Here is a 23,577-nt window from a genome sequence, read left to right on the forward strand (position 1 = left end):
GGAGCACAGAGTCTTAACCACTGGACCGCCAAGGAAGTCCCAGTTTTCTGGGGTTTTTGGTAGTAGCTGTCCTAATGGGTATGAGATGGTATCTCATTGTGGTTTTGATTTGCATTTCCCTAATGATTAGTGATATTGAGCATCTTTTCATGTACTTTTTAGTCATCTGTATATCTTCTTTGGAGAGATGTCTATTAAAGTCCCTTGCTCTTTTTTTTTTTTTTTTTAATATTTATTTATTTATTTATTTATTTGGCTGCATCGGGTCTTAGTTGCAGCACGCGGGATCTTTTTTTTTTTTTTTTTAGTTGCGGCATGCGAACTCTTAGTTGTGGCATGTGGGATCTAGTTCCCTGACCAGGGATTGAACCCGGGCCCCTGGAATTGGGAGCATGGAGTCTTAGCCACTGGACCACCAGGGAAGTCCCCCTTGCCCATTTTTTAATTTGGTTGTTTATTTTTTTGTTGCTCTCACATATTTTGTATATTGACCTCTACTGGATATATGACCCCAAAATATCTTTTTATAATTGATGTGTTTGAACCAGGATCCAACAAAGTCACACTATATTAGTATATTTTATTGCCTAATCTGGAGGAAATCCCTGTCCCTGTTTCTTTCCCTTGCCCTTGACTTGTGGCAGAATCCAAGTCCATTGTCGTGTAGATTTGTAATTTTGTATTTTACCTTTGCTGCTGCCCTCCAAAATTTCCTGCTTTTGCCTTGGATAATTTCATCAGTGAATTTTCCCTTTAGGAAAAAGGATTTCTCTAGCAAAAGTTCCTAGGGGACTAAAACAAAAATGAGAAGAGGAAGCTTTCTTGGTATCTGGGAACCTGCCTTTGGGGAGATGGGCACTGGAGGAAGGAGAGAGGGGTGTGAGGATTAGATGGGGTTGAGCTGAGCGCATTCAGGTCACCATCTTGACCTGAGAGAACAGGGGCTTTCCCCATGACGTGACTGGTGTGGCCCAGAGAGCCCTCTCCATGACCAGGAACAGACCCAAAGACTGTCCCCCCAGCCATGGGGGCACAAGGCAGATCCCAGGGGCCCTGCTGGGACCACACTGAGGCTTTGTTCCCAAGGGGACACTGGAGAGGAAGGTCTGGCCTCAGGGGGACTTTCTAGGAGTCCTGAGTGTACAGAGGCAAGGCCGGGAAGCCCCCAGCATCCAGGAGGCTCAGGAGCCAGGACATGGTAACAGAGAGACCAGTGAGAGAAAAGCTGTGGTCACTGAAAATATCTGGGCACTCTCAAAGGTCACCAGAGTTATCTCTGGGATTAGGATTATGGGTATTTTTTTCTTCATATTTTCTAATTTTTCTCAAGTGAACAGTAAAAAGCCGTGCATTCTATTTAAAAATAGATCGATCCTTTCAGGATTAACACAGATATGCCCAAGGATGGCCATTACTGGTAACAACTGCGTTCTCTGGAGATCTGTGATCTGGAGTGGGGACTCTCCAGACTCTCCTTGGAGCCTAGGAGAGCAGCCCCTCCCGCTGGCCGGGCCAGGACCCAGGAGTGTGGCACAATCCCCAGAAGACCAAGCTTGGCAGAGGCAAGCAGTGTCCCCAGCGTCAGTAGCTGGGCTGCTGTTTACAGTTCTGCCTGCAGCCCTGGTGAGGCTTGGACCCTGTGAGGAGGAGGCCCAGCCTTAAGGAAGTTCCTGGCAAACCCACTGGAACCTACCCAAGGGCCCAGTTTCATGTACCCAGGAGAGCGTTATCCCAAGTTACTGCTTCCAAACTCCTTCCAGACACAAATGAAACCTGCTACTCCCAAAGTAGAGAACTCTTTATTATAAACCTAGGATACAGAAAGGGAAATTACAAACAGAGGCATTTCTCAGCTCTTTTTGAAACTCTCACAATGAATACAAACAGGTGTGAAAGATACTTTTTTTTTTTTAAGTTGTTAATTTTTTTTTGTCTTTATTGAGTTTGTTACAATATTGCTTCTGTTTCATGTTTTGGTTTTTTGGCCCTGAGGCATGTGGGATCTTAGCTCCCCCACCAGGGATCGAACCCACACCCCCTGCACTGGAATGCGAAGTCTTAACCACTGGCTGCCAGGGAAGTCCCTGAAAGATATTTTCTTTTTTCTTTTCTTTTTTTTTTTAAGATACTTTCTTGAAAGAGTTTTAAAATACTTCCCGGTATCAAAGTGGGGATAGGTACCTAGTAGCTAAGTGCTTCATCAAGATCATGCAGAGAGGGGCCTCCAGTCCCTCCTGAGACCCTGAGGGAAGGTACTTGGTTTGCCCCAGCCCTTGCTGGAAGTGGTACAGAGAAGGCATACATTTGCTATTAGATTTAGGGTCCTGGGTCCTATCCTCGCACAGAGACCTGAGACCATGACATTTTCTCCTTGAAGGAGAGCTTAAGGGAAACCAACGTACAAATCCCCCAAGGAGGGAAAAACAGCTGTCACAGCTGACTTGCTCTGTGAGTTCAAGCAGCTCTTTCCTCGCTCTGTGCTTCACTGAAGGCGTAAATGCTGGCATAATGGGTCCTTTCCAGAGTCTGGTTCCAATGAAGAGGGAAAACAGAAAAAGAATACAAGATTGTCCCATCTTAGTCTAGGGTTAGGCCCCCTCTGTGGTGGGACTGTCCCACCCAGCTGTTCCTGGCAGCTGTATCCAGGGAAATGTGTGCATGAAGATGCCTGTATGTGTGTGCATGAGGGTGCCTGTGCACGTATGTATGTGTCTCTGTGTGTGAGCTTGTATGTGTCCATGTGCCTACAAGCTTTGGGGCAAGAGGCTCTTGTGTGGTCACTGTAAACTAGTCCCAGCAAATAACTTTGTAAGGCAATTAAGTACAGAAGATTGGTGGGAAAGTTCTCTGTGGGTGGCCCAGGGAGGAAGGCTTCCTGCTCACACCACCATGGTGACCTAGCTCCAGAACCCAAACTTGATGGAGAGGCCAGAAGATGGGATCCCATCTCATGCAGGGCAGAGCTGAGAGCAGGGCCACAGGCACTCAATAGGTGGAAGTGAAAAGCAGCCCCAGACGCTCAGGCCAGTCTCTTGGGGACTTATCACAGGGAAGGTGCGCAGAGGCTGGGAGGAGTCAAAGAGGCAGAGGAGAGGTGGACCCTTGGGGAATCAGGCTCAATGTAGGACCTCCCTATGCTGGGCCAGCCTGCTTCCCCATCTGTCCCCTGGGGCAGGAGGAAGTGGGATGTGAGGTGGGGCAACAGGGCCCCAAAGCATCCGTAGGCACCATTGTGGAAGCAGCTGCCCCAGCAGTGCCATGGTCCCAGCAGTGGCCAGCACGTTGCCCAGGCAGCTAGCTCTCTCTCAGCCAAGATTTGTCTCCTGTCCCCAGGAGACTCAGAACAGTGCTTCACCATTTCCCACAATCATTCGAACACAGCTACTGCCTGTTCTCCTCACCCTACTTAGTTCTCAGATGGAGAAACTGAGGCCTAAGATGTGTGGATGGGTCAGAGCTGGCTCTTCTGGTCTTCCTCTTAGTCCCAGCTGGCTCTGGTTTTTACTGTCCTGGCTGATAACAGCAAGTGGGCGTGCCACTTGCAGCCACATGTTCTATGCAGGACATGAGATGTGATGTCCAGATATGTACAATGGCTGCAGCTGTGTCTGTGGAATTGGCATGTCCAGGAATCAAGAGGCCAGTGGAGCACAGATTCCCCGTACAACTGCAGGTGGAGGCAGGGGTAGAAGTACATGTACAGGCAGACAGATGCACACACACCCAGGGACTCAGGGCAGTTCAGGGCAGGGACAGGGCCTTGGCAAGGCGAGTCCAGAACCAGGACTTGGTGCAGGGGTTGGTGTAGTCGCAGACAGTGATGAACCGCAGGATGCTGGGGAACTCTTTCTTCATTGACTTGTACTTGATGGGGATCAGTCGCTTCTGATGGGCACCTGCAAGCCGCCAAAGGGTACAGAGCTGGCACCAGGCTCTCACTCACAGTGGGATGGGACCAATCCTCAGTCCAGGGGTTAACAATATCCCTCTCCCAACTAAGCACCCCTGGTACATATTCACCCACACAAAGGGCACTCATGTGCACGCACACTTATGTGTAGAGACCTGCCCAAGTTCCTTGATGCTCTATCCGTGGCCCTTGGTGAGGGAAGGCTGGCATCTTGAGGCCCCGCCCACTTCTCTGTGGCAAGGGCAGGGCTGAGCTTACCTGGAGAGAGGCTGAGTGCAAACTTAGTCTGGAAGTCACATTCCTTGCTTTGCAAGTAATCATCAGAGACAACCACCACCATCCGACGGCACCTAAGGGAGAGTGGGCAGGCTATAGGCACTGTGGTGACCTAGTTCAGCATACCCCCGGGGGACAGCATTGGAAGGAGCCCACTGTGCCCAGGCTAGACAGGGTCCAACTGGGAGGATCCCACCATTGGGATCCCTGGCAGGGCTTTGTACACCCACCCACTTGCCCCCTGGCCACCTAGCCAACCTCTTTTCAATGAGTTCACTGGCGATGGACCAGACGCAGGTGCCAGGCAGGACGTCGCGGTCAGACACACACAACTTCAGCCGATGGTTTGTCTGTTCCAGCTCCCGGATCATCTCCTGTACAAACTGGATATCGCTGGGGCAGTAGCAGATGAAGGCGTCAAAACGCTCAGGCATTTGCCCTGGGTGCAGAACACAAGGGTGATGGTCAGAGCCCTACAGGAAGGCTGGGGAGGAGCCCAGCCAGGTGCCCCCAGCCTAAGCGACTGTGATCCTGGACCCTACACAATCCTGAGATGACACTACTCGGAGAAAGTGCCTTTCCCAGGAGCGGAAAGATGAGCACCTCCTTACCACCCCAGGCCAAACCCTAGGTTGACCATGAGATAGACACATCATTTCATGAAAATCTCATACCAAAACCAGAGGTAGGACTTTATTATTCCCATTTCTTAGGAAACTGAAGCTCAGAGAGATTAAGTGACTTGCCCAAGGTGCCACAGTCCATCTGCTTTCAACATCCATGCTTTTAACACCACAATGTCCTATGGCCCAGGGGGGCAGTACTGGGTCCTTACCCAGGGGGTCATCGCAAATGGTGATGCCCGCCGGATCTCTCGTCCGAGGGATGCTGCTGTCTACAGAGTCCACCTGTAAAGGCTTCTCAGATGCCTCCTGCTGCTGCTTCAGAATATACTTTTGGCAATCCTCCTCTGTGGGGAAGAGACAAGGTGTGGCCAGCTCCCCGCAGGTACCCCACGCCTCTACCCACGGTCAGGATCCAGCCCCTGTCCCACCTCCCTGGCTGTGTTGTCCTCCAGGGCTTCTCTAGCCCAGAACTGTGGTGCCATCCACAGTTCAACAGCTCTGAAAAGATGAGCTTCCACCTGGCTCTGGCCATCCTAAAGGGATATCAGTGGTGTTCTGGCCATGAGGGAAGCCATCAAGGTCAGGCTTGTGTCTCTATCCCATTGCCCTCCACTCCCCCCGCCCTCTCCGGGCTCCTGAGAATAGAACCCAAGGTATGCTTCTTCTAGGATCCATGGCTGATGTGAGCAGGGCATGTAAGAAGAGCTCAGGAGACGTGGTGATTATGTGCAGCGAGGGCAGCAGCCCCAACCAAGTGGGCCACTGTCCCCATGCCTGTGCAGGTATGTGTCAGCAAGTGGCAGGAAGGGGTGCATTTTCCAGGGACCTGAAGTTTCCAAAGACTGTCAGCTTTCAGTCCCTTACCTGCCTGTTGCTCTACATACTTGAAGCAGTCCCAAGCCCCCCACAGAGGACCCTTATTCTGACTCCTGGTCCTACGTGAAAGCCTTTGCCTAAGCTGTTTCCTTGTGCCTTTCCGGGCCTTCGCCTTCTTTCTCTAGTCCCTATCATCCCACGTACTGAAAAAGGGAACTGGTCTTGCACGGTTCCCCCTCTGCAGGCTGCCTCCAGTGTCCCCCTTGCCACCCCAAAACTACTAGCCCCCCGCCCCGCTCTCCCCGCCTCCGAGACAGGAAAGGTGGGACGGACGCTGAGGCCAGTTATGGTCAGCCCCTTAATCCCCACCCCCACCTCGGATATGAGCCCCGGAAGGGGGGGTCCTCACCGATGCTGGGTCCCAGTTCCATCAGCAAGTCGTCGCGGCCCAGCTTGCCGAGCAGCTCGAGCAGGCGGCCCACTGAGGCGCCGGGGCGTCCCTGCCAGTCGTCCAGCAGGCTGCCCGTGGGGTCGGCATGCGTCTCCAGCCGCCGGATCTCCAAGTACTCGAAGCCCATCTCCTCCGCCAGCGCGGTCCAGTCGGCCGCCACATGCGCCCGCAAGTTTAGGAAGAGCGACAGGCGGCGCCGCACTCGCACGTTGAGCGCTGCCAGGGGCAGGGAGGACATGGAAGGGGTGGGGGGCGCGGAGCCCTCGTCCGAGCCTCCTTCAGCCATGGCGGGCCGTCATGCAGAGGCGCGTCGTAGTTCTGCGCTTCCTCCTTCCCCTACCGCCACCCCGCCCACCCGGCCCCGCCCCGCCCCGCCCCGCCCCGCCGGTTTCTCTTTCGAAGCGACGCCCCGCCCTACAATCTGGAGCCCCAGTAGATGTGCGGAAGTGGGGGGCGCCCCACCCCTGCCCTCGGGATCTCAGGGGACTGCGGGTGTGGGGACCGGGAACCTACCTTTTAAGGTCTACGGAGCTCCACCTATCTGTCCAGGAGGGTCTGGTGCGGCGGTAGGACGATGACCTTCCTTCCGGGGTTATAGGAAAGAGGTGACTTGCTCTTTGGCATCTGGTGGACTTACATCCTTTCCATTAGGGATCTGAGGGGTTCATACGGTCCTGCCCTCGAGGATGGCGGGGAAGGGGCAAGGGGGCAGGCATCGGCTCTGCCTCCCTCCACCCTCCCCCCCCCAATTCTGGTAGAGCACACAATCCTGCCCTTAGGAGTATGGGGAATCCCTGGCTGTACACCCAGAGTTGGAGGTGGAAAAGGGCATATTGCCTTCTGGAGCCAGAGGCATGCCACGGCCCTGCCCTTGAAAAGTGGGGGGGTACGACCCCACCCTCCGTGTTTGAGGGTAACAGGACACCTTGGCCTTACTGTCTGAGAGAAACCCAGTACTACCCTCTGGGGTCTAGGGAAAACATTGCCATTGGGAGTCAAGTGGGCACCCGGCCTTGCTTTTTAGGGGGCAGGGGACATCGTCCTGACCTGGGGAGCTTTGGTTCATTCACTCATTCAGTAGGTATTTATTGATCACCTATTAAGTGTCAAGTATGTTGCAGGCACCCTGAATACAGAGTCCTTCTCTGACTTGGTGGAAACCCCAGCCTAGCGGGGGAGGTGGGCACTAATCAAATCATCCCAAATGACTGTAAAATTGGTTAAAAAAAAAAAAAGTATGATACTCTTTCTCCAGATAGGGGGCTTGTCACATCTCCGGCACATTTGTGCAATCCGTTCTCCTGCCACCCCAGAATCCCAAATTCCCTCAGTCTTCTCGAAAGACTTCCCAGGAGAGCCCAAACGCGTCTGGGTAGGCTCTGGGGCATCTCGGAATTATTTAGGTCCCCCAGCTTGGGGGAGACAGCAGAGAAGGCTAGGCAGGGGGAAGAGGAATTATAGTCGCTGGCCCCTCTTTCCCGGCAAGAAGCTGCAGGCGGCGCTCCTGACGAAACTGCCTTCTGTTTGGTGGCGGGCAGCGGGCAGAGTTGTGGGGAAAGGGACCCCTGGCAATGGTGAAATTTGCTTCAAGATACCAATGGTGCTCTTGGAGACCCGCCTCGGGTTTGGCAGTAGGCGGGGCTGCAAGTGGAAAGGTTTCCTGTCTGTATTTCTAGGCGGGGCTTCAGAAAAGCCCACCTCCTGGTTGGCAGCCGCCTGAGGCTACTGTAGGCGGGGCTTTGAGTGGAAAGACCCTCTTGGGTTCAACTTTAGGAGGTTCCGTTTGCGACTAGGGGCGGGACCTCAGTCAGACTCGCCTTCTGGTTGTCTGAGGCGGGGAGGTGGGCGGGACCCTAGAGGGAAGGGCCAGTCCGACCCGCAGGGTTGTGGGCGGGGCTTAGGATAGAGGAAGCGGGCGGTCAGAGGTACGGTTCCGCGCCTGCGCGGGCGACGGTCTGTTGGTTGCTGCTCTCTGCTTCTGGGTGGTTGGGGCTTTACCCTGCTGAGCTACGCGATGCGGAGGCTGCAGGTGGTGCTGGGTCACCTGAACCGCCAGCCCGCTTCGGGCCCGGAGCCGGCGCCGCGGGCTGCGCCGTGTTGGAGCGGCGCTCCGCGGAAGTCGGCGGAGGATGTAGTGGTGGTGCACGGGCGGCGCACGGCCATTGGCCGATCGGGCCGCGGCGGCTTCAAGGTGAGGCCCCTGGGCTCGGGCGCCGGGTGTGAGATGGCGGCCCGGGGCGGGCTGGGGTCTGCCTCCTCTGTTCGGTAACCCTCGGCGTCGGTGGTGGCTCCGCGCCCGAGTTGTGACCATTCTGTCCCTCTGGGGTGGGGCTGGGGGAGCTGGGATCTTGGGAACCCCGAGCACCGCCACCAGCCGCGCGCTTCCCGCTGCAGGACACCACCCCCGACGAGCTTCTCTCCGCCGTCATGACCGCGGTTCTCCAGGACGTCAAGCTGAGCCCGGCCCAGCTGGGAGATATCTGCGTGGGTGAGTGCACTACCCGGGCCCTGCGCTCGGTTCTCGCCTTCCCATTACGCCGAAGCCCTCCTCAAACACCAGGCACTTCCCAGGTGTTTTCCCTGAGGGGAATGTCGATGGACTTCACGCAGCTGACTGTAATCGTCCCTTTCGGGCTATAGACTCCACCGCCGCACCCCCGCCTCCAGGCATTTTCTGTGCCCGCTCCGAGCACATTCTGCATATTAAGTATGATGGAAAGCAGGGATATCAAGTGACAGACATTTCAACGCCAGGGTCTTGGCGCAGGGGTTTGAGAACACCCTAAGAGACAGGAGGCTAGGGTTCTCTACCCATCCTGACGTACTATCTATGCCAGGGTAGAACAGAGGGAGTCTGGAGCATCAAAACCCATCTAGTCCAGCCCCGCACTTACAGATGGAGAAACTGAGGCAGATGGAGAAACTGAAGCCTGGGGAATTTGCAGCAGAGCTTGGACCTGAATCCAGGACCTCTTGACCTTCAGTCCAACCCTTTTTCCCCAACTCTGCTCCTCTAGCCTGGAAATATAACATTATAGGGTAAGAGTCGCGTCACATAAGTGTCAGCCCTAGATGGGGGATCACTGTTCCACCCCTGGAGTGCCAGCAGGGCTTGGTGGAGGACACTCAGGGGAAGGTGTGCATTTCAAAAACACTTTCCTAACTGACAGAACTACTTCTTCGGACTTCAAGCTTTGCACTACACTCTTCTTTCCATGTTACCTTTTAAAGGCAGGCGACCTCCCCAGTGTGTGCTGATTTGGAAAAGCAGGTTGCATGGGCAAGGGAGCTTGGGCCTCTCAGGGACTGGATCTAGTGTATGGCCAGGACAAGCTGCTGTACAGCTGGCTGCCCCTGCTCCAGACCTTGAAATTCCACTCTTTCTGAAGGAAGATCTGGAATGCCCCCCTCTTGGTAATCACAGCTGTACCTTAGTGCCTGGCACTGAATAAAGGTTTGTTGTCCACAGGAAATGTGCTTCAGCCTGGGGCCGGAGCATTAATGGCCCGAATTGCCCAGTTTCTGAGGTAAACTTTTCCAGTTCTTGCTCTGGGTTGGCTATTCACGCTCTTGCTTGGGCTCAGGTCCCAGAGAACTCAGCCTGTTGGGGGAAGATCAGGATTGGACACCAGACCTGGACACAGCCAGGGTCCTCAGCACCCTGCTTTTCTGGATGCTGCCTTTCCCCTACTTTGAAGGGAGGGTGTGTTTCCCAGCGCTGAGCCAGGACAGACAGCCTTTGGGACTGGAGCAAAAAGTTCTCTGTGGCCTGATTTTTCTTAAGCCAAAGTCAGCTTGTTGCTTGTGAACTCTGTCCTCTTGTCAAGTAAATAACCAGGTTGGCACACTGAAGAGTGATTTTGAGCTTTTTAAACGCTAGCCCATCAGCAGAGGCTTGGGGACAGGGCAGAATCTTGGGGTGAAGGGTAGCCCAGAAGGGGCCCTGGTGAATTGCCCTTTACCACTTGTTGTCCTAAGACAGGGAGGAGGTTTAAATTATTTTCACGTGTCGATTTAAGAGTCACTGAGCTGTGTACTCCCAGCTTCGTGGAGAAGAATTAACAGGAACATAAACTAGTGAAGGAAAAGGAAAACTGACAAAACCTGTGGAGACTAGGAGAGGTTCGGACTGCTTAGCCTGGATTTCAATGATTCCAGCGATCTGGCTCTAGATTTGACTTCCAGCCTAATCTACCTGCTGCTTCCTCTTTCAACCAGCCTGCTGAAAGCTGGTCTTTCTGTCCCCTTGCAGTAGTGTCCCTACCTCCCCTCTCTGCCCTAGTTAAACCCTGTTCAAACACAGTTTCACCATTTTGACCAGACTTCCCTGAGTTCCCAGGCTTAAAACGAGGGCCCATTCTTTTCCAGTCGCTAGCCACGTGCTTCCTTGTGATGTGCTTTGCCATCTTGCTCTGTTATTTTAGTCTCTGCTAGTTAATTCACTCTCTGTGTGTGGTCGGGCATCCTCTAGGGCTCTGTATTATAAACATGTCAGCGTCTCTCCTGTGGTGCCTCATACCGAGTAGGTGTTTAATGAACACTTGGTGGATTGGGTGAAGGGGTGGTAACTAGGTAGTAGGGAGTTAGGGGACCTGGGAAGGGTTAAACAGGCTACAGGGACCTAGGAGACTATCCACCCAAGAGGGTCTCAGCAGAGCCTGGCCTGAGCACTAGCCCAGAAGTTCCCGACCCTGGCTGCACGCCAGAATCAGCAGAGTCAACAGAGTGCTTTCACCCCTGAGGTTCTGAGTCCATGGGTCTGGGGATTTCCCCAGGGCTTTGTACCCTTGGCCAGCACAGGTTACACTGGCAGAGGCAGCCTCACCAGCTTCCTGGGCTGGAACCAGTGTGAGAGCCTGGGGGAACCCGTCAGAAGAGGGGATGTTAGAACACCTAGTACCCATCAGGGATTTTTGTCCAGCCTTTCTTTTGTCTGGGAACAGCCTTTCCAGAGACAATGGGAACATAAAGGCCATATGGTTACTAGTAAGGCTGAGGAGTGGGGATGGTTTCTAGCCTCATACTTGAGACATTTCTTTCTTTTTTTTAAATTGAGGTATAGTTAATTTACAATGTTGTGTGAATTTCTACTGTACAGCAAAGTGATTGGGTTATACATATATATACATTCTTTTTTTATGTATTTTTTTCCATTATGGATTATCACAGGATATTGAATATAGTTCCCTGAGCTATACAGTAGGACCTTGTTGTTTATCCATTTTATATATAATAGTTTGCATCTGCTAATCCCACACTCCCACTTCATCTCTCCCCTACCCAACCCCCTTGGCAAAAACAAGTCTATTCTCTGTCTGTGAGTCCATTTCTGTTTCGTAGATAAGTTCATTTGTGTCATATTTTAGATTCCACATGTAAGTGATATCATATGATATTTGTGTTTCCCTGTCTCACTTACTTTACTCAGTATGACAATCTGTAGGTCCATCCATGTTTCTGCAAATGGCATTATTTCGTTCTTTTTATGGCTGAGTAATATTCCATTGTATATATGTACCACATCTTCTTCATCCATTCCTCTGTTGATGGACATTTAGGTTGCTTCCATGTCTTGGCTATTGTAAATAGTGCTGCAGCGATCGTTGGGGTTATGGTTTTCTCTGGATATATGCCCAGGAGTGGGATTGCTGGGTCATATGGTAGTTCTATGTTTAGTTTTTTAAGGAATCTCCATTCTGTTCTCCATAGTGGCTGTACCAATTTACATTCCCCCAACAGTGTAGGAGTGTTCCCTTTTCTCCACACCCTCTCCAGCGTTTGTTATTTGTAGACTTTTTAATCACGGCCATTCTGACTGGTGTGAGGTGGTACCTCATTGTAGTTTTGACTTGGATTTCTCTAAGAATTAGCGACGTTGAACATCTTTTCACGTGCTGCCTGTTGGCCATCTGTCATACTTCAGACATTTATTTTGCACTGGTTCTCTGTCTCGGCCACAGGCCCTCTTCTCTATTCTTTATGGGAATCAGGGATATACAGTTTTAATTTTTGAATCTTCAAAGGAAGAGAAAGAAGGACCCCTGTGGCCCAACCAGCCTTCTCTTGCCTCTGGGCTGTGCTTGGCCTTGGATGAGGAGAATCACAGGGTGGAGGGGCATGTGATTGTGGGGCACTGGGGAGCAAGCACCTGCAGAGATGGGGTTTGCCCAGTGTAGGTCAGGCCTGGAGTAGGGGCAGGGCTGCTGGGTTTCTTCCCCTGGGCTTTCTGTCCCCTGAAGGGGCAGTCATGTTGGCCAGGAGCACAGGCCTGCTTTCCCTGAGAGCCTGGCAGGGGAGAGGGAGCTGACTCTGTGGTCTCACTTTCTGTTTCAGTGACATCCCAGAGACCGTGCCTTTGTCAACTGTCAATAGACAGTGTTCGTCAGGGCTCCAGGCGGTGGCCAGCATAGCTGGTAAGTTCTGACTGGGTGGGCACCCAGTGCCGCGGCCTGGCCTTGGTCCGGGCTCCTCGGGTTTGGGTCGTCAGAGTCACTGTCTGCTGGGCAAGCAGTAAGGATTTCTGACAGGACCGTAACCACAGAAAGCCTGGAGGAGAGCCCCTCACTGCACCCCCAGCCTTTTCTGGACACTCCTGGGTCTTCCATCTCTGAGGCTGGGGCTGAGTCCCACTTAGAGACCAAGTGGGGAAGAGGCTCCCCTGTTCCCAGGACAGATGGACTCTGGGGAAGGATGTTTATGAAATGCTTTTGTTGCAGGTGGCATCAGAAATGGGTCTTATGACATTGGCATGGCTTGTGGGTAAGAATTTATTCCTGCTGGAGCTTATTAACCGACTTGTAACAGTGAAACTAACGTTCATCTCCTGAGTTCTCAGAGGCCATGATTTCAGAATTCTCCCCTGGCCCTTGCAGGCGCTTAGAAGTTGTCCCCAGCTCTGGCTGCTCAGGAACTGCTCACATCCCTCAGCACCAGAGGAAATTGGCTTTGAAGAGCTTTCTTTCTTGGAAATCTGTCAGGCTGGAAATGTGGGCAAGCATTGTGAGGAAATACAGCACTGGGTTTCTGTCTGTGGCCCTTGTTGATTCATGATGGCTGCTGAGAGAGCAGTTTTGCTTCCCTAGAGCCAGGGACAGCTGCCTCCTATAGAACTAGTTTGTTCATTTCACAGGCTGGCTGTTCCCCACCCTGACCAAGGTGGAAACTTCCAGCTGCCTCCTGGGTTCTGAAGGACACAGTCAGATCTGTGGTGGTTTCGTCCCCGTCAGCTGTGACTCCATCTTTGGCTGCAGCATGTGGAGCCCAGGGAGGGGAAGGCTGGGGTGGGCGTCGGGTGCTGGCAGCTTCGGGGAGGCCAGCAGCCCCAGGATCCTGACGTGCTCCCTCTGCCTCTCAGTTCCTCTCCATAGCACTTCTCGATTAGAGCCCTGCTGGGCCGTCTCAGAGCTGTGCCAGTTGGCACTTGCTGTACTGCCCTGTGTCTGCAGTTGTAGATAAACCCAAAGACCACACTGCAGGGACTTTGGCCAGGCAAAGGCCACTGCTCAGGCTGCCCTCTGGTTTGTATCTTATTGGAGGAGGGTCGGGGGTGTGGGTGACCTGAGGAGAAGGTTAGAGCCTTCATGAGTTTCTTAGCGGGTATCTGAGTCCCCAGGCAAATTAAAGACTGTTGTTACTAGGGTGTTAAGGATTTGGGGCCAGGACGTTCCCTCATGTCACAGGCTGGCTGTTCCCCGTAGACTGTGATCATGACGAGTAGCCCAGGATATCCTAGGTGGCAGTGGGCTCTGAAGCCAGACTACCTAAATTTGGATCCTGGCTGAGTGACCATGGACAAGTTAACTCAGCTTCTCTGAGCCTGACACTGTTCAAAGCGCTCTTATACCTGAAAAGACTTTTTTTTTGGTGGGGGGGTGGGTGGCCGCGCTGCAGGGCGTGCGGGATCTTAGTTCCCCGACCAGGGATCGAACTTGTGCCCGCTGCGGTGGAAGCGCGGTCTTAACCGCTGGACGGCCAGGGAATTCCCAGAAAAGATTTTTACAATAACGCTGGGCACATGAAAAGCGTGCAGTCAAGGTTATGTGTTATCATCCTTTGAGGCCTTAGATTCTGCCGCCTCCTGGAAGCCCTTTTGACCACACTAAACTGAGATCGCGCTAGTTTCCCTGGGCTCCTAGCACCTCCTGGTCTATGCAGGTCGGCTTGCTCTTTTTTTTTTTTGGATAAACCTTAGGAAAATTCTTTTTATTTTTATTTTTTATTTTTTTATTTTTTAAACATCTTTATTGAAGTATAATTGCCTTACAATGGTGTGTTAGCTTCTGCTTTATAACAAAGTGAATCAGTTATACATATACAATATGTTCCCATTTCTCTTCCCTCTTGCATCTCCCTCCCTCCCACCCTCCCCATCCCACCCCTCTAGGTGGTCACAAAGCACCGAGCTGATCTCCCTGTGCTATGCGGCTGCTTCCCACTAGCTATCTATTTTACATTTGGTAGTGTATATATGTCCATGACACTCTCTTACCCTGTCACATCTCACCCCACCCCCTCCCCATATCCTCAAGTCCATTCTCTGGTAGGTCTGTGTCTTTATTCCCGTCTTGCCACTAGGTTCTTCGTGGCCTTTTTTTTTTTTTTTTTCCCTTAGATTCCGTATATATGTGTTAGCATACTGTATTTGTTTTTCTCTTTCTGACTTAACTTCACTCTGTATGACAGACTCTAACTCCATCCACCTCATTACAAATACCTCCATTTCATTTCTTTTTATGGCTGAGTAATATTCCATTATATATATGTACCACATCTTCTTTATCCATTCATCTGTCGATGAACATTTAGGTTGCTTCCATGTCCGGTCGGCAGCTCCCAAGGAAAGCAGCCTGGTGTCGGCCACCGTGGGAGACACACGTCTAACAAGCCCGGGCCCTGCCCTCAGGGGCCACAAATTCAGCGGAGAGAAGAGACAAATGTTTTAAAAGCTGCACATCAAAGAGCAAGCCGATGGACATTTAGGTTGCTTCCATGTCCTAAATGTCCATTGGCTTGCTCTTTGATGTGCAGCTTTTAAAACATTTGTCTCTTCTCTCCGCTGAATTTGTGGCCCCTGAGGGCAGGGCCCGGGCTTGTTAGACGTGTGTCTCCCACGGTGGCCGACACCAGGCTGCTTTCCTTGGGAGCTGCCGACCGGCTGCAGGACCAGTTGTGCTGGGAAACGAGGCCCTGACCAGGCATGTGGATTGTGCAGCGGTGGGGGCGAGGGTGCGGCTGGGGCTCAGCAGCCCTGCACCCCTGGCTCTGTGCTGCTGGCCAGTGCCCTGCCTTGAGCTCCCTGGCCGTTTCCCAGCACTTGCCAGACGCAGAGCTCTCCGTGGGGTGTCGCGCTGATGATCACCTCCTCTTCAGGGTGGAGTCCATGTCCCTGGCTGACAGACAGAACCCTGGAAATGTTACCTCTCGTTTGGTGGAGAAGGAGAAGGCCAGAGATTGCCTGATTCCTATGGGGTGAGCGCCCACCGTGGCTCCGTGTGCCTGTCCCCGCTCAGCTCCCTGCCTGGCCCGGAGCAGGGGTGCAGGAACTTGGATTATCTTGTGGCCTCCCGCCTTCGGCCCTGGTCTGCTCTGCAGGGACTCTGGGCGTGGGACTTAGTGCTGCCCCTGACTTCCGTGTCCTGAGGCCCCCAGTCCGCTCTGTGCCTCTGGGTTTCCAAGCATGGCCCAGCCTGTCACTCCCACCCTGAGGGGCTCAGTCACACAAGGCATGGATGGCAGCTGCACCCTAAAGCCTTGGAGGCCTAGAAAGTTGAGGAGGCGGGAGGCTTTTGCTCACCGGCCAGGCTGGCGAGGGCCCTTGGGCCCTGTCAGTGCAGCATCAAAGGTGCTGCATTCGCAGAGCAGCTAAGCTCTGCATCCAGAGCCACCCCCGGGGTCCGTGGGCAGGGAGTCGTGGCTCCGCTAGGCGTGTGAGGGGATGTGCGGCTGCCTCCACATCCAGGGACCATCTCCGAGGGAAGCCTGTGAAGCCAGAAGCCCCGGCCGAAGGCCCCTCTGTGGCTCTGGGCTCCCAGGATGAGGGGAGGCTCCAGCTACGGGGAGCAGAAAGCTGGGTGTGGCCTTCCCAGAGGGGGACTCGTCTCCCACGGTAAAGCACTTTTCCTTGAGGCACAAGAGAAGCTGGCCAAGCCAGTTAGTGCCCTACCCACGCCCTCCTGTGTGCTGGTCTCTGGTGAACAGGTTTCTTAGAGTCTGGCCAGCGTCGCTGACTCCCTACCTGTGCTCCGCCCTGAGTCATCACTACTGTCTCTGTGGCACAGACGGGCTCTCCGGTTCTCTCCTGCCGGCAGCCCTGGGGCCCGTCCCCAGGCCTCCTGGCTCTGCGCTAACTGTTTGTTGTCTGTGTTCTAGGATAACCTCAGAGAACGTAGCCGAGCGGTTTGGCATTTCGCGGGAGAAGCAGGATACCTTTGCACTGGCTTCCCAGCAGAAGTGAGTGCTATTTGGGGTGAGATGTTTAAAGGGCTGGAGAGTGAGGTTTGGAGGCTGTCCTGAGGGATCTCAGGTGGAGCTGCCCTTAGGCTACCACTGGTTTCCAAGCCTCTACCTCCCAGAAGGGGGAGGTGGGCAAGGGCCGGGGGCCACTGTGCAGTTAGCACTGTGTTCCATTACGGTCTGTTTACCCTGAGTGTCTTTCCCTAGCTTGGCCTCGGTTTCCCCATCCATTCATTCAGAGTGTAAGGAGGGCCAGGGCTCTTCTCTAGTTGGCTGTGGTTTGGTGATTAGACATGGTAACCACAGGCTTCTCTGGAGAGCCTGGAGGGTGGAGCCGGTGCTGCCGGGGGACCCTGGCATCCCTGAGTCTGGGGTAGCATCCTGAGGCAGGGGCTGGGGACACTGAGGCAGTGGTTCTTAGCCACTTGGGTGCAAGTAACCATTTGAGAATTTGGTGAAAGCTGTGGCTTCCTCCCTATGGGAATGCCCATGGGCCCTTACATTTTGCATATGATTGCAAGGATCACCCTAAAATGCCCTGTGCTTTGACACTGTTTAAACACAAAGATTCATCCAGTAGTTTGGTATGTGGCATTTTATTTTATTTTGACATTTAAAAAATTTTATTTCACTAACAAGTTTGTGTTAATCGTAAGTGTCACTCATGCAAATTATGCATAGATATAGTCAGGGTAGTATATGTCATTTTAATCACGTGGAAACGTGGGGAATGGATGGAATTGAGCGACGGGAGGGAACAGAAAAGCTGGCAGAACCCAGCATAAATATTCCTGGGGCTCCAGCCTCAGTTTGGCTTAGTCCCTCTTGGGTGAAGGTCTCAAAGGGAAGCCGCCACTTCCAAACCTCCCCCTCCCCTTTGAGGTTGGGATAAGCCAGGATCTGAAGATCTAAGGCTGATGGCCAAGAAGTCCCTGTAAAGCCCTGGGCTTCCCACTCCCAGGGCAGGTGGGGTAGTAGGGGACCCTCTGCCGTCCCCCCGAGGTGAGTGTGACCCCACATTTAGCAGCCTGAGCTTGCATGTCTGTCCCAAAGGGCAGGGCAGGAGGCAGAGGCCTCAGGGAGGGACCCCAGGAAGGAAGGTAACCCCATGGAAGCCTGAGCCTGGCTGTCCACGGTGCTGGCAGGGCAGCCAGAGCCCAGAGCAAGGGCTGTTTCCAAGCTGAGATTGTGCCTGTGACCACCACGGTCCGTGATGACAAGGGCACTGAGAGAAGTGTCACCGTGGCCCACGATGAGGGCATCCGCCCCGACACCACCCTGGAGGGCCTGGCCAAACTGAAGCCTGCCTTCAAGAAGGGGGGCTCTACCACAGCTGGTGAGACTGGGCTGGGGGTGGGGTGAGGAGGGGGTTGCTTCTATGCCGGGTGTTCTCCTCTGGGAGCCTGGAGCCACCAGGCAGGGTGGACGTGGAAGGTCTGGACCTCCCCGGAGCTGCCCCCGAGGCCTCCTTAACCCTGTGGTTTGCCTCTAGGAAACTCTAGCCAGGTGAGTGACGGGGCAGCTGCCATCCTGCTGGCCAGGAGGTCCAAGGCAGAAGAGTTGGGCCTTCCCATCCTTGGGGTCCTGAGGTCCTACGCAGTGGTTGGGGTCCCGCCTGACATCATGGGCGTTGGACCTGCCTATGCCATCCCTGTAGCTTTGCAAAAAGCAGGTAAGATGGCTCCTTCACACCCTAGGTTTGGATCCATCTCCTGCCTCTCGTGCTGTTGCCAGAGGCGGGTGCCCGGGGTGGGCCTGCGGGTGCCGCAGAGTGAAGGTGGGGCAGGCCAGCACCCCGACCCCTTCCTGACCCCACAGCTGGGACCCGCTCACCCATCTGGAACAGAGGCAGACACACCGGGCAGCCCAGCCTCCAAGCCCATGGATGGCGCAGGGCCCCAGGGAGTCTGAGAAGCCTGCTAAGGGGCCGCTGGGTCAGCTCAGGTCTTTTCCGCTTGCCTGCAGGGTTGACGGTGGAGGACGTGGACATCTTTGAGATCAATGAGGCCTTCGCAAGTCAGGCGAGCCCCTGTTTTGCATCGTTGCCTGGGCCGCCCAGTTGGAGGCAGCGGGTGGTGGTGCAGGGGACCGGGGAGGGAGCTACAGCTGATGCTCAGCCTCCCTCCAGGCCGTCTACTGTGTGGAGAAGCTGCAACTGCCCCCTGAGAAGGTGAACCCTCTGGGGGGTGCGGTGGCCTTGGGCCACCCGCTGGGCTGCACTGGGGCGCGACAGGTCATCACACTGCTCAACGAGTTGAAGCGCCGTGGGAGGCGGTACGGCTGGCCCCCGTGGAGGTCGGGGGTGGGGGCTTGGGGGGAGGCCCAGCTGGTGCGCCCGAGGGGGAGGTGGCCGGGAACCACGTGCCCCGAGGTCTGGCGTCCTGTGCCCGTGAAGCCCTTGGTCCACCCAGCTCAGCCTGGTCCGGGGAGAGCTTGGTGGTTGGGCTTCTGCCCTTTGTGCCTTCACCCAACCGGCGCATTTTGCTTCCACAGGGCGTATGGGGTGGTGTCCATGTGCATCGGGACCGGCATGGGAGCCGCCGCCGTCTTCGAATACCCTGGAAACTGAAAGAGGCCCAGCCCAGTGCTCTGGCGGTAGCGCTACAGACGTGACACCTGGGGAGTTCCAGCACCGGTGGTAGTGGCAAATCAAGGCACTTCAGCTAATAATTAATTTGGCAAATGTGAACACTGATGAGACAGTACAGGAGTGGGTGAGGTATCGGGCTGCCCTCTGTCGGGCCCCTCTAGCTGAGACAGACAGGCAAAGGTGGCCTGGGTCACCCAGCCTGCAAGGCCACTGTGTGATTCCTGGGGAAAGGGGCCTGTGGATGCGGAGTGCAGTAAACGTCGTAAATGCATTACCTTCCCTTAGTGGCTGTGGTTTTTCCCAAGAGCCAGTTCTTGCTATGCTGGTCCTGCCTCTGCTGAATCTGAATACTGACTCTTAACTGCCCTGGTCTCCACAGGGGCATGGCCTACCCTTTGTATTAGCTCTGAGGACACAGGGCGCAGGGCCTGGAAGTGGTGGGGCGGGGGCGGGGGGGGGGTTGTCCCTCCATCCCAGGAGCTGTTCAGAGGTCCTCCAGTAGGTGCCCTGGCCCAGTAAACCTGCTCCATAGCTCTGGGCCGTGTTTATTTCCAGTATTGGGGGTTGAGGGCGGAGGCTCAGAGCTAGTAGGGTGACGCGTATCTCTCGTCGTACGAGCCTCGGCCCTGGAGCCGCAGGGTGCAGGATTTCTCACCCAGCACGCCTTCCACCACCAGCGTGGACTCGTACAGCTCACAGCTCCTGTGGGGAGCAGGGGCTGAGATGAGGAGGGGGCCCTGGGCCAGGGCTCCAGAGGCAGCACCAGCGAGGCTGGGAGGGCCGTACCTGGCGGTGAAGGAAACCTGGAGGGGGACGGAGGTGGGGGGTGCGTTGACTGGTCGTGCCTCTAGCAGCCCGCTGCTTGGGGAGACCCTGAAGGCAACAGGGTCCTTGTCTGGCTCCTGCTGGCCTGCATGAGGGGAAGGGGACACGCAGGAGCACAGCCAGCTCCCTGCTTGGCCCACTGCCCGCATCTCGGGGGTGCGCCTCTGCTCCTGCCCGTGAATTCTCAGGTGGGCCCAGCCCTGGGGAGCCAGCCTGCAGGGACAGGGCACACAGGCCCCTTCCTGGGGGTCTCGGCCCAGCCGCACGGGGGAGGAGGGCATGGCACACCTGTCAACACGGTCCAGTAGCTCCGGGAGCTGCTCAGGTTCATCAGGTAGACCTCCCGGACGCGGCCCTGGTTCACGAAGCAGGTCCCGAAGTCCACCCAGCTGGTGGAGAGCTGCAGCTCGGGCACGGCCACGACGGCCCGCAGGGGCACCACCTTGGGGGGGCGACAGAGCCTTTAACTTGGTGGGGACTAGGTGACCTTACCCACTCCCACTGGGCTCTGAGCCAGGGACACAGGGGCCCTGCCGACCCCAAGTACTGCAGCTTCTGAGGAATGCACAGGCAGCACCACAGCAGGTGGAAGGGGGCCAGCGCTGTCATCTAAAGCCGGGGGATGCTGGTGGGATTCTGGGCAGGAAAAGGGCCAGGAAGGCGCCATCTGCTCCCCTCTGACTCCCTTGCCACCCCTGCCCTGGATCCAGCTCTGTGGTTTCTGCTCCCTGGTCGGGCCGCCCTGCTGCCTTCCTCTCCCCTCTCATCTAGCCCTCTGCTCCTCTTGGGCTCTGGGCCATCTCACCTTTTCCCTTGGCCTCTCCAACTCGGACGCTCACGGGGCTGTGGTGTGGAGCTGTCACAGTCCACAGAACAAGAACGAGGCCCGTGGTGTTCTCACCTGGTGCTCGCGGTCCCACACGAGCCCAAGAGGCGTCCCTCAGCTGCTCACTGTACCCACCCATCAGGCCGTTCCCTTGGCTTGGTTTCCCTTCTCTCTCCGTTAAACGGCGTGCAGGCGTCATGTGCCACCTCCTCCTCCAGGAAGCCTTCCCTGATTTTGCACCCTACAGCACCCCACCTCGCTCTGAGCTCCTGAGACAGGTAAGGATGGATGACCCTCATTTCTCCACGTGCCAGGCCTCTTCCAGGGCAGGCTGTTGGGGTGTGTCCTCCTCTGACCCCACCTGAACACATGAGGCAGGCCTGGGGCTCACCTGAGTGGTCTGGTTGCTGTATTCCAGAAGCAGATTCTGAGTGAAGACCATCTGTTTCTCTCCACTCGCGCTCTGCTGAATGTCCACTCCAGGCAACATCTGGTCAGCCGGGAGCTTCTGATAGGAGAGCAGCTCCAGGGAGAGGGAAAAGGACACGTTCACCTGAGCGGATGTGGACAAGCTGTCACCTCAGACTGCTGGAGGTGGGCGGCAGCCTCCCCGCCCAGAGCTCCGTCCTTCCCTCCCGCGGACCCTGCCTGGTGCATTCACTCCTCACACTGCCCTGCTCCCTGCCCAGCACCCGTCAGTACCGGGGACAGGGCTGAGCGGCCCTCTGAGCTGAGAGGCCGGAGGAGTGGGCGGCTCCACTCGCGTGACCAGGGCTGCAGGCAGGCCTGTAGGCCCAAGTCAGGCCTGTGTCTTTGTCCTGAGGGCAGTGAGGAGCCCCTGCCGGGGGGACGTGCAGTCAGCTTTGCCTTCCTCAGGGGTCACCCTGGAGGCTGTGGGGAGGGGGCTGGGGGAGCATGAGTGGGTATCTGGGGGCTAGGATGTAACTTGGGCCCAACAGGATGGGGCTTGGGCACGTGGCTCCCAAACCCAGGTCTGTGGACCCAGCTCCACAGATTCATCCAAGGCACCTGTTAGGAAAAGGGGTTCCTGGGCCTCAGCCCAGATCTCATCATCTCTGGCAGTAGGGCCTGGGGAACTGTGTTTCTGGTGTGCCTTATGTTTATGGAAAGATGGTGATGAAACCCTGCATGAGGGCACACGAGAAGGGGGTTCTGTGCCGCATGGAGGTGCTCGCAGGACCAGGACACTGGCGGAGGGGACGAAGAGCAGGGTCTGGTGTGTCTGGGACTCGCGAGTGTCCACACTGATAGGTCTGGGCGTTCCTGCGCGTGGAGGGCCCCTGTGGGGAGGGGTTTGCCGGACGTGGTGCGTGTGATGGGGGTCCGCCCCTGAGCGCACAGCGCACGGCGGGGCCAAGCGTGTGGTTCGTGTGTGGATACCACTGTATGTGTCTACGTCCAGACCTGGAGGGTGCTGCATGCGCGAACGTGAGAGGAAGGTGAGCCCCAGCCCAGGTGAGTGTGCCCACTGTAGGCAGGGACCACAGAAGCTCCCACTGACCAGCATGTTCTCCTGTGGGTAGAGTACCAGCTGCTTGCCGGCTGCTGCTGTCCCCTCCTTGCACTCCTGCTTCCAGCTGGGGCTGGGAGCCCTGTGGCTGCGGCTCACCCCATCTTGAGAAACAGAGAAGGGCCTGGAGACCAGGAGCCGGAAGTAGTGTGGGATTTCCGTGGTGTTGATCAGCTTCAGGTGGTGGGTGGTTACCAGCTCACTCAGCACCTGGGCGGCCACAGAGGTCGGGGAGGGGACTCAGTTCTGCCCTCCGGAGCCCCTGACTCGGGTGGGGGGGTGGCGGGCCCCGGGGGAGGGGACCTGGGCTGTCGGGCCTGTGCCCCACAGGGCGCCGCGGGAGACGTCTGAGGACCGGGTAGCTTGGGAGGGCCGGGGCTGCGGCACACTCACCCCAGCACAGCGCTGCTCGGGGATGAGGTCGCTGGCCTGGCACCAGAACACCATGCTGCCGCCGGAGTCCAGCTCCACGCTCAGCCTGCCAGCGACAGGCACGGCTGGGCTTCTGGGGCTCAGCTGACCCTGGCCGGCCTTTCCCCGGGCTCACCCGCCAGCTTCTCCCTCCCGTCCCCATCCTCTTGCTCCCAGGACCCTGTCTGGTCCCCAGCAGTGCCGGGGGAGGCTGACCCCCACAGCGGGCCGCAGGGAGGCCAGGCAGCCCAGCCGACTCACCGCGCGGGCCTCACGTAGCCGTGCAGGTGCAGCCTCACAGGCCCCACAGCCGAGCCCTGCAGGCGGCGCCTCCTCCCCGGGAGCTCCCTCTCCACCTGCCGAGCCCAAGCCCGATCACGGGCGGTCGCCGAGCTGAGCAGGCAGCGGGCGAGCTGCCCCAGGGAGAGGCAGTGGTGGGGGCCCTCCCCAGGCCAGGAGCGCTCACCTCGTCATCCAAGCTCATGGAGCCCAGGGCGGAGCCGGTACACTCCACCTTGTGCAGGACGTCGGGGCCCAGGACCACGGGTGTGAAGGAGATGTAGATGGTGCTGCTGCCCCCTGCGGGGACCACCTGGCAGACGCGCACAGCAGCCTCAGCGCCGCCTGTCCCTCCCGGCCAGGGGGACACCCCCCACCCCACCCCGCCCCGAGCTCCCAGCCCCGCCCCAACTCACCACCTGCTTGGGGCTGATGGAGAACAGCTGGTCAGAGGGCACCCCCTCGCGCTCCTGCAGGGTGACCGAGATGATTTCCTGGGAGGCGCTGGCACTGGAGCCGCCCTCAGCCTGTGGTCCAGGAGTCGCTGAGGCTCACGCAGGCTCGAGGCCCACTGGCCACAGCCC

General features: G+C 56.1%; 3 protein-coding genes across 9 annotated transcripts in view; 1 reads left to right on the forward strand and 2 right to left on the reverse strand.

The window, feature by feature from the left end:
* Positions 1-1,777: 1,777 nt before the first annotated feature.
* Positions 1,778-6,416, reverse strand: MYD88 (MYD88 innate immune signal transduction adaptor). 3 transcript variants are annotated; one of them, XM_068557488.1, is made up of 5 exons: positions 6,038-6,416; positions 5,022-5,156; positions 4,464-4,625; positions 4,169-4,260; positions 1,778-3,896 (listed from the first exon to the last, which is right to left on the reverse strand). In XM_068557488.1, exons 1-5 carry the CDS (start codon positions 6,363-6,365, stop codon positions 3,876-3,878), a joined length of 738 nt encoding a protein of 245 aa, XP_068413589.1. In that variant the 5' UTR covers positions 6,366-6,416; the 3' UTR covers positions 1,778-3,875. The 3 variants fall into 3 exon arrangements, with proteins under 3 accessions (XP_068413589.1, XP_068413588.1, XP_068413590.1); XM_068557487.1 differs by having other exon boundaries at positions 4,445-4,625; XM_068557489.1 differs by having other exon boundaries at positions 4,169-4,211; positions 4,436-4,625.
* A 1,458-nt stretch (positions 6,417-7,874) lies between these two features.
* On the forward strand, positions 7,875-19,392 carry ACAA1 (acetyl-CoA acyltransferase 1). 2 transcript variants are annotated; one of them, XM_068557880.1, is made up of 12 exons: positions 7,875-8,270; positions 8,474-8,567; positions 9,549-9,606; positions 12,413-12,492; positions 12,796-12,838; positions 15,449-15,547; positions 16,448-16,528; positions 17,677-17,867; positions 18,024-18,203; positions 18,497-18,552; positions 18,660-18,701; positions 19,025-19,392. In XM_068557880.1, the coding sequence occupies exons 1-12, from the start codon at positions 8,094-8,096 to the stop codon at positions 19,142-19,144; spliced, it is 1,221 nt and encodes a 406-aa protein (XP_068413981.1). In that variant the 5' UTR covers positions 7,875-8,093; the 3' UTR covers positions 19,145-19,392. The 2 variants fall into 2 exon arrangements, with proteins under 2 accessions (XP_068413981.1, XP_068413980.1); XM_068557879.1 differs by having other exon boundaries at positions 7,878-8,270; positions 18,660-18,805.
* A 109-nt stretch (positions 19,393-19,501) lies between these two features.
* The window catches only part of DLEC1 (DLEC1 cilia and flagella associated protein), a 103,566-nt gene continuing 99,490 nt past the window's right edge, over positions 19,502-23,577 (reverse strand). Inside the window, exons 31-39 of one of the 4 annotated variants that reach the window (XM_068557875.1) lie at positions 23,410-23,520; positions 23,181-23,306; positions 22,976-23,070; positions 22,697-22,781; positions 22,295-22,513; positions 21,164-21,295; positions 20,235-20,388; positions 19,908-20,031; positions 19,502-19,823 (exon numbers count right to left, since the gene is read on the reverse strand). In XM_068557875.1, coding sequence (XP_068413976.1) covers positions 19,706-19,823; positions 19,908-20,031; positions 20,235-20,388; positions 21,164-21,295; positions 22,295-22,513; positions 22,697-22,781; positions 22,976-23,070; positions 23,181-23,306; positions 23,410-23,520 — 1,164 coding nt within the window. In that variant the 3' untranslated portion in view covers positions 19,502-19,705. Of the gene's footprint in view, positions 19,824-19,907; positions 20,032-20,234; positions 20,389-21,163; positions 21,326-22,294; positions 22,514-22,696; positions 22,782-22,975; positions 23,071-23,180; positions 23,307-23,409; positions 23,521-23,577 lie in introns of those variants that run through there. The other 3 variants (XM_068557874.1, XR_011075663.1, XM_068557876.1) reach the window with 3 other exon arrangements.

Source organism: Eschrichtius robustus, chromosome 12 (assembly GCF_028021215.1).
Source record: "Eschrichtius robustus isolate mEscRob2 chromosome 12, mEscRob2.pri, whole genome shotgun sequence".
Taxonomy (NCBI): domain Eukaryota; kingdom Metazoa; phylum Chordata; class Mammalia; order Artiodactyla; family Eschrichtiidae; genus Eschrichtius; species Eschrichtius robustus.

Bases quoted from the DNA above. Each gene is read 5' to 3' on its own strand.
- MYD88 (XM_068557487.1), bottom strand. From the start codon at position 6,365: ATGGCTGAAGGAGGCTCGGACGAGGGCTCCGCGCCCCCCACCCCTTCC. The intron at 5,157-6,037 runs GTGAGGACCCCC...TCTTCCCCACAG, and splicing joins GGAACTGGGACCCAGCATCG to AGGAGGATTGCCAAAAGTAT. The intron at 4,626-5,021 runs GTAAGGACCCAG...TTCTGCACCCAG, and splicing joins CATTTGCGATGACCCCCTGG to GGCAAATGCCTGAGCGTTTT.
- ACAA1 (XM_068557879.1), top strand. From the start codon at position 8,094: ATGCGGAGGCTGCAGGTGGTGCTGGGTCACCTGAACCGCCAGCCCGCT. The intron at 15,548-16,447 runs GTGAGCGCCCAC...TCTGTGTTCTAG, and splicing joins GATTGCCTGATTCCTATGGG to GATAACCTCAGAGAACGTAG. The intron at 17,868-18,023 runs GTGAGACTGGGC...GTTTGCCTCTAG, and splicing joins GGGGGGCTCTACCACAGCTG to GAAACTCTAGCCAGGTGAGT.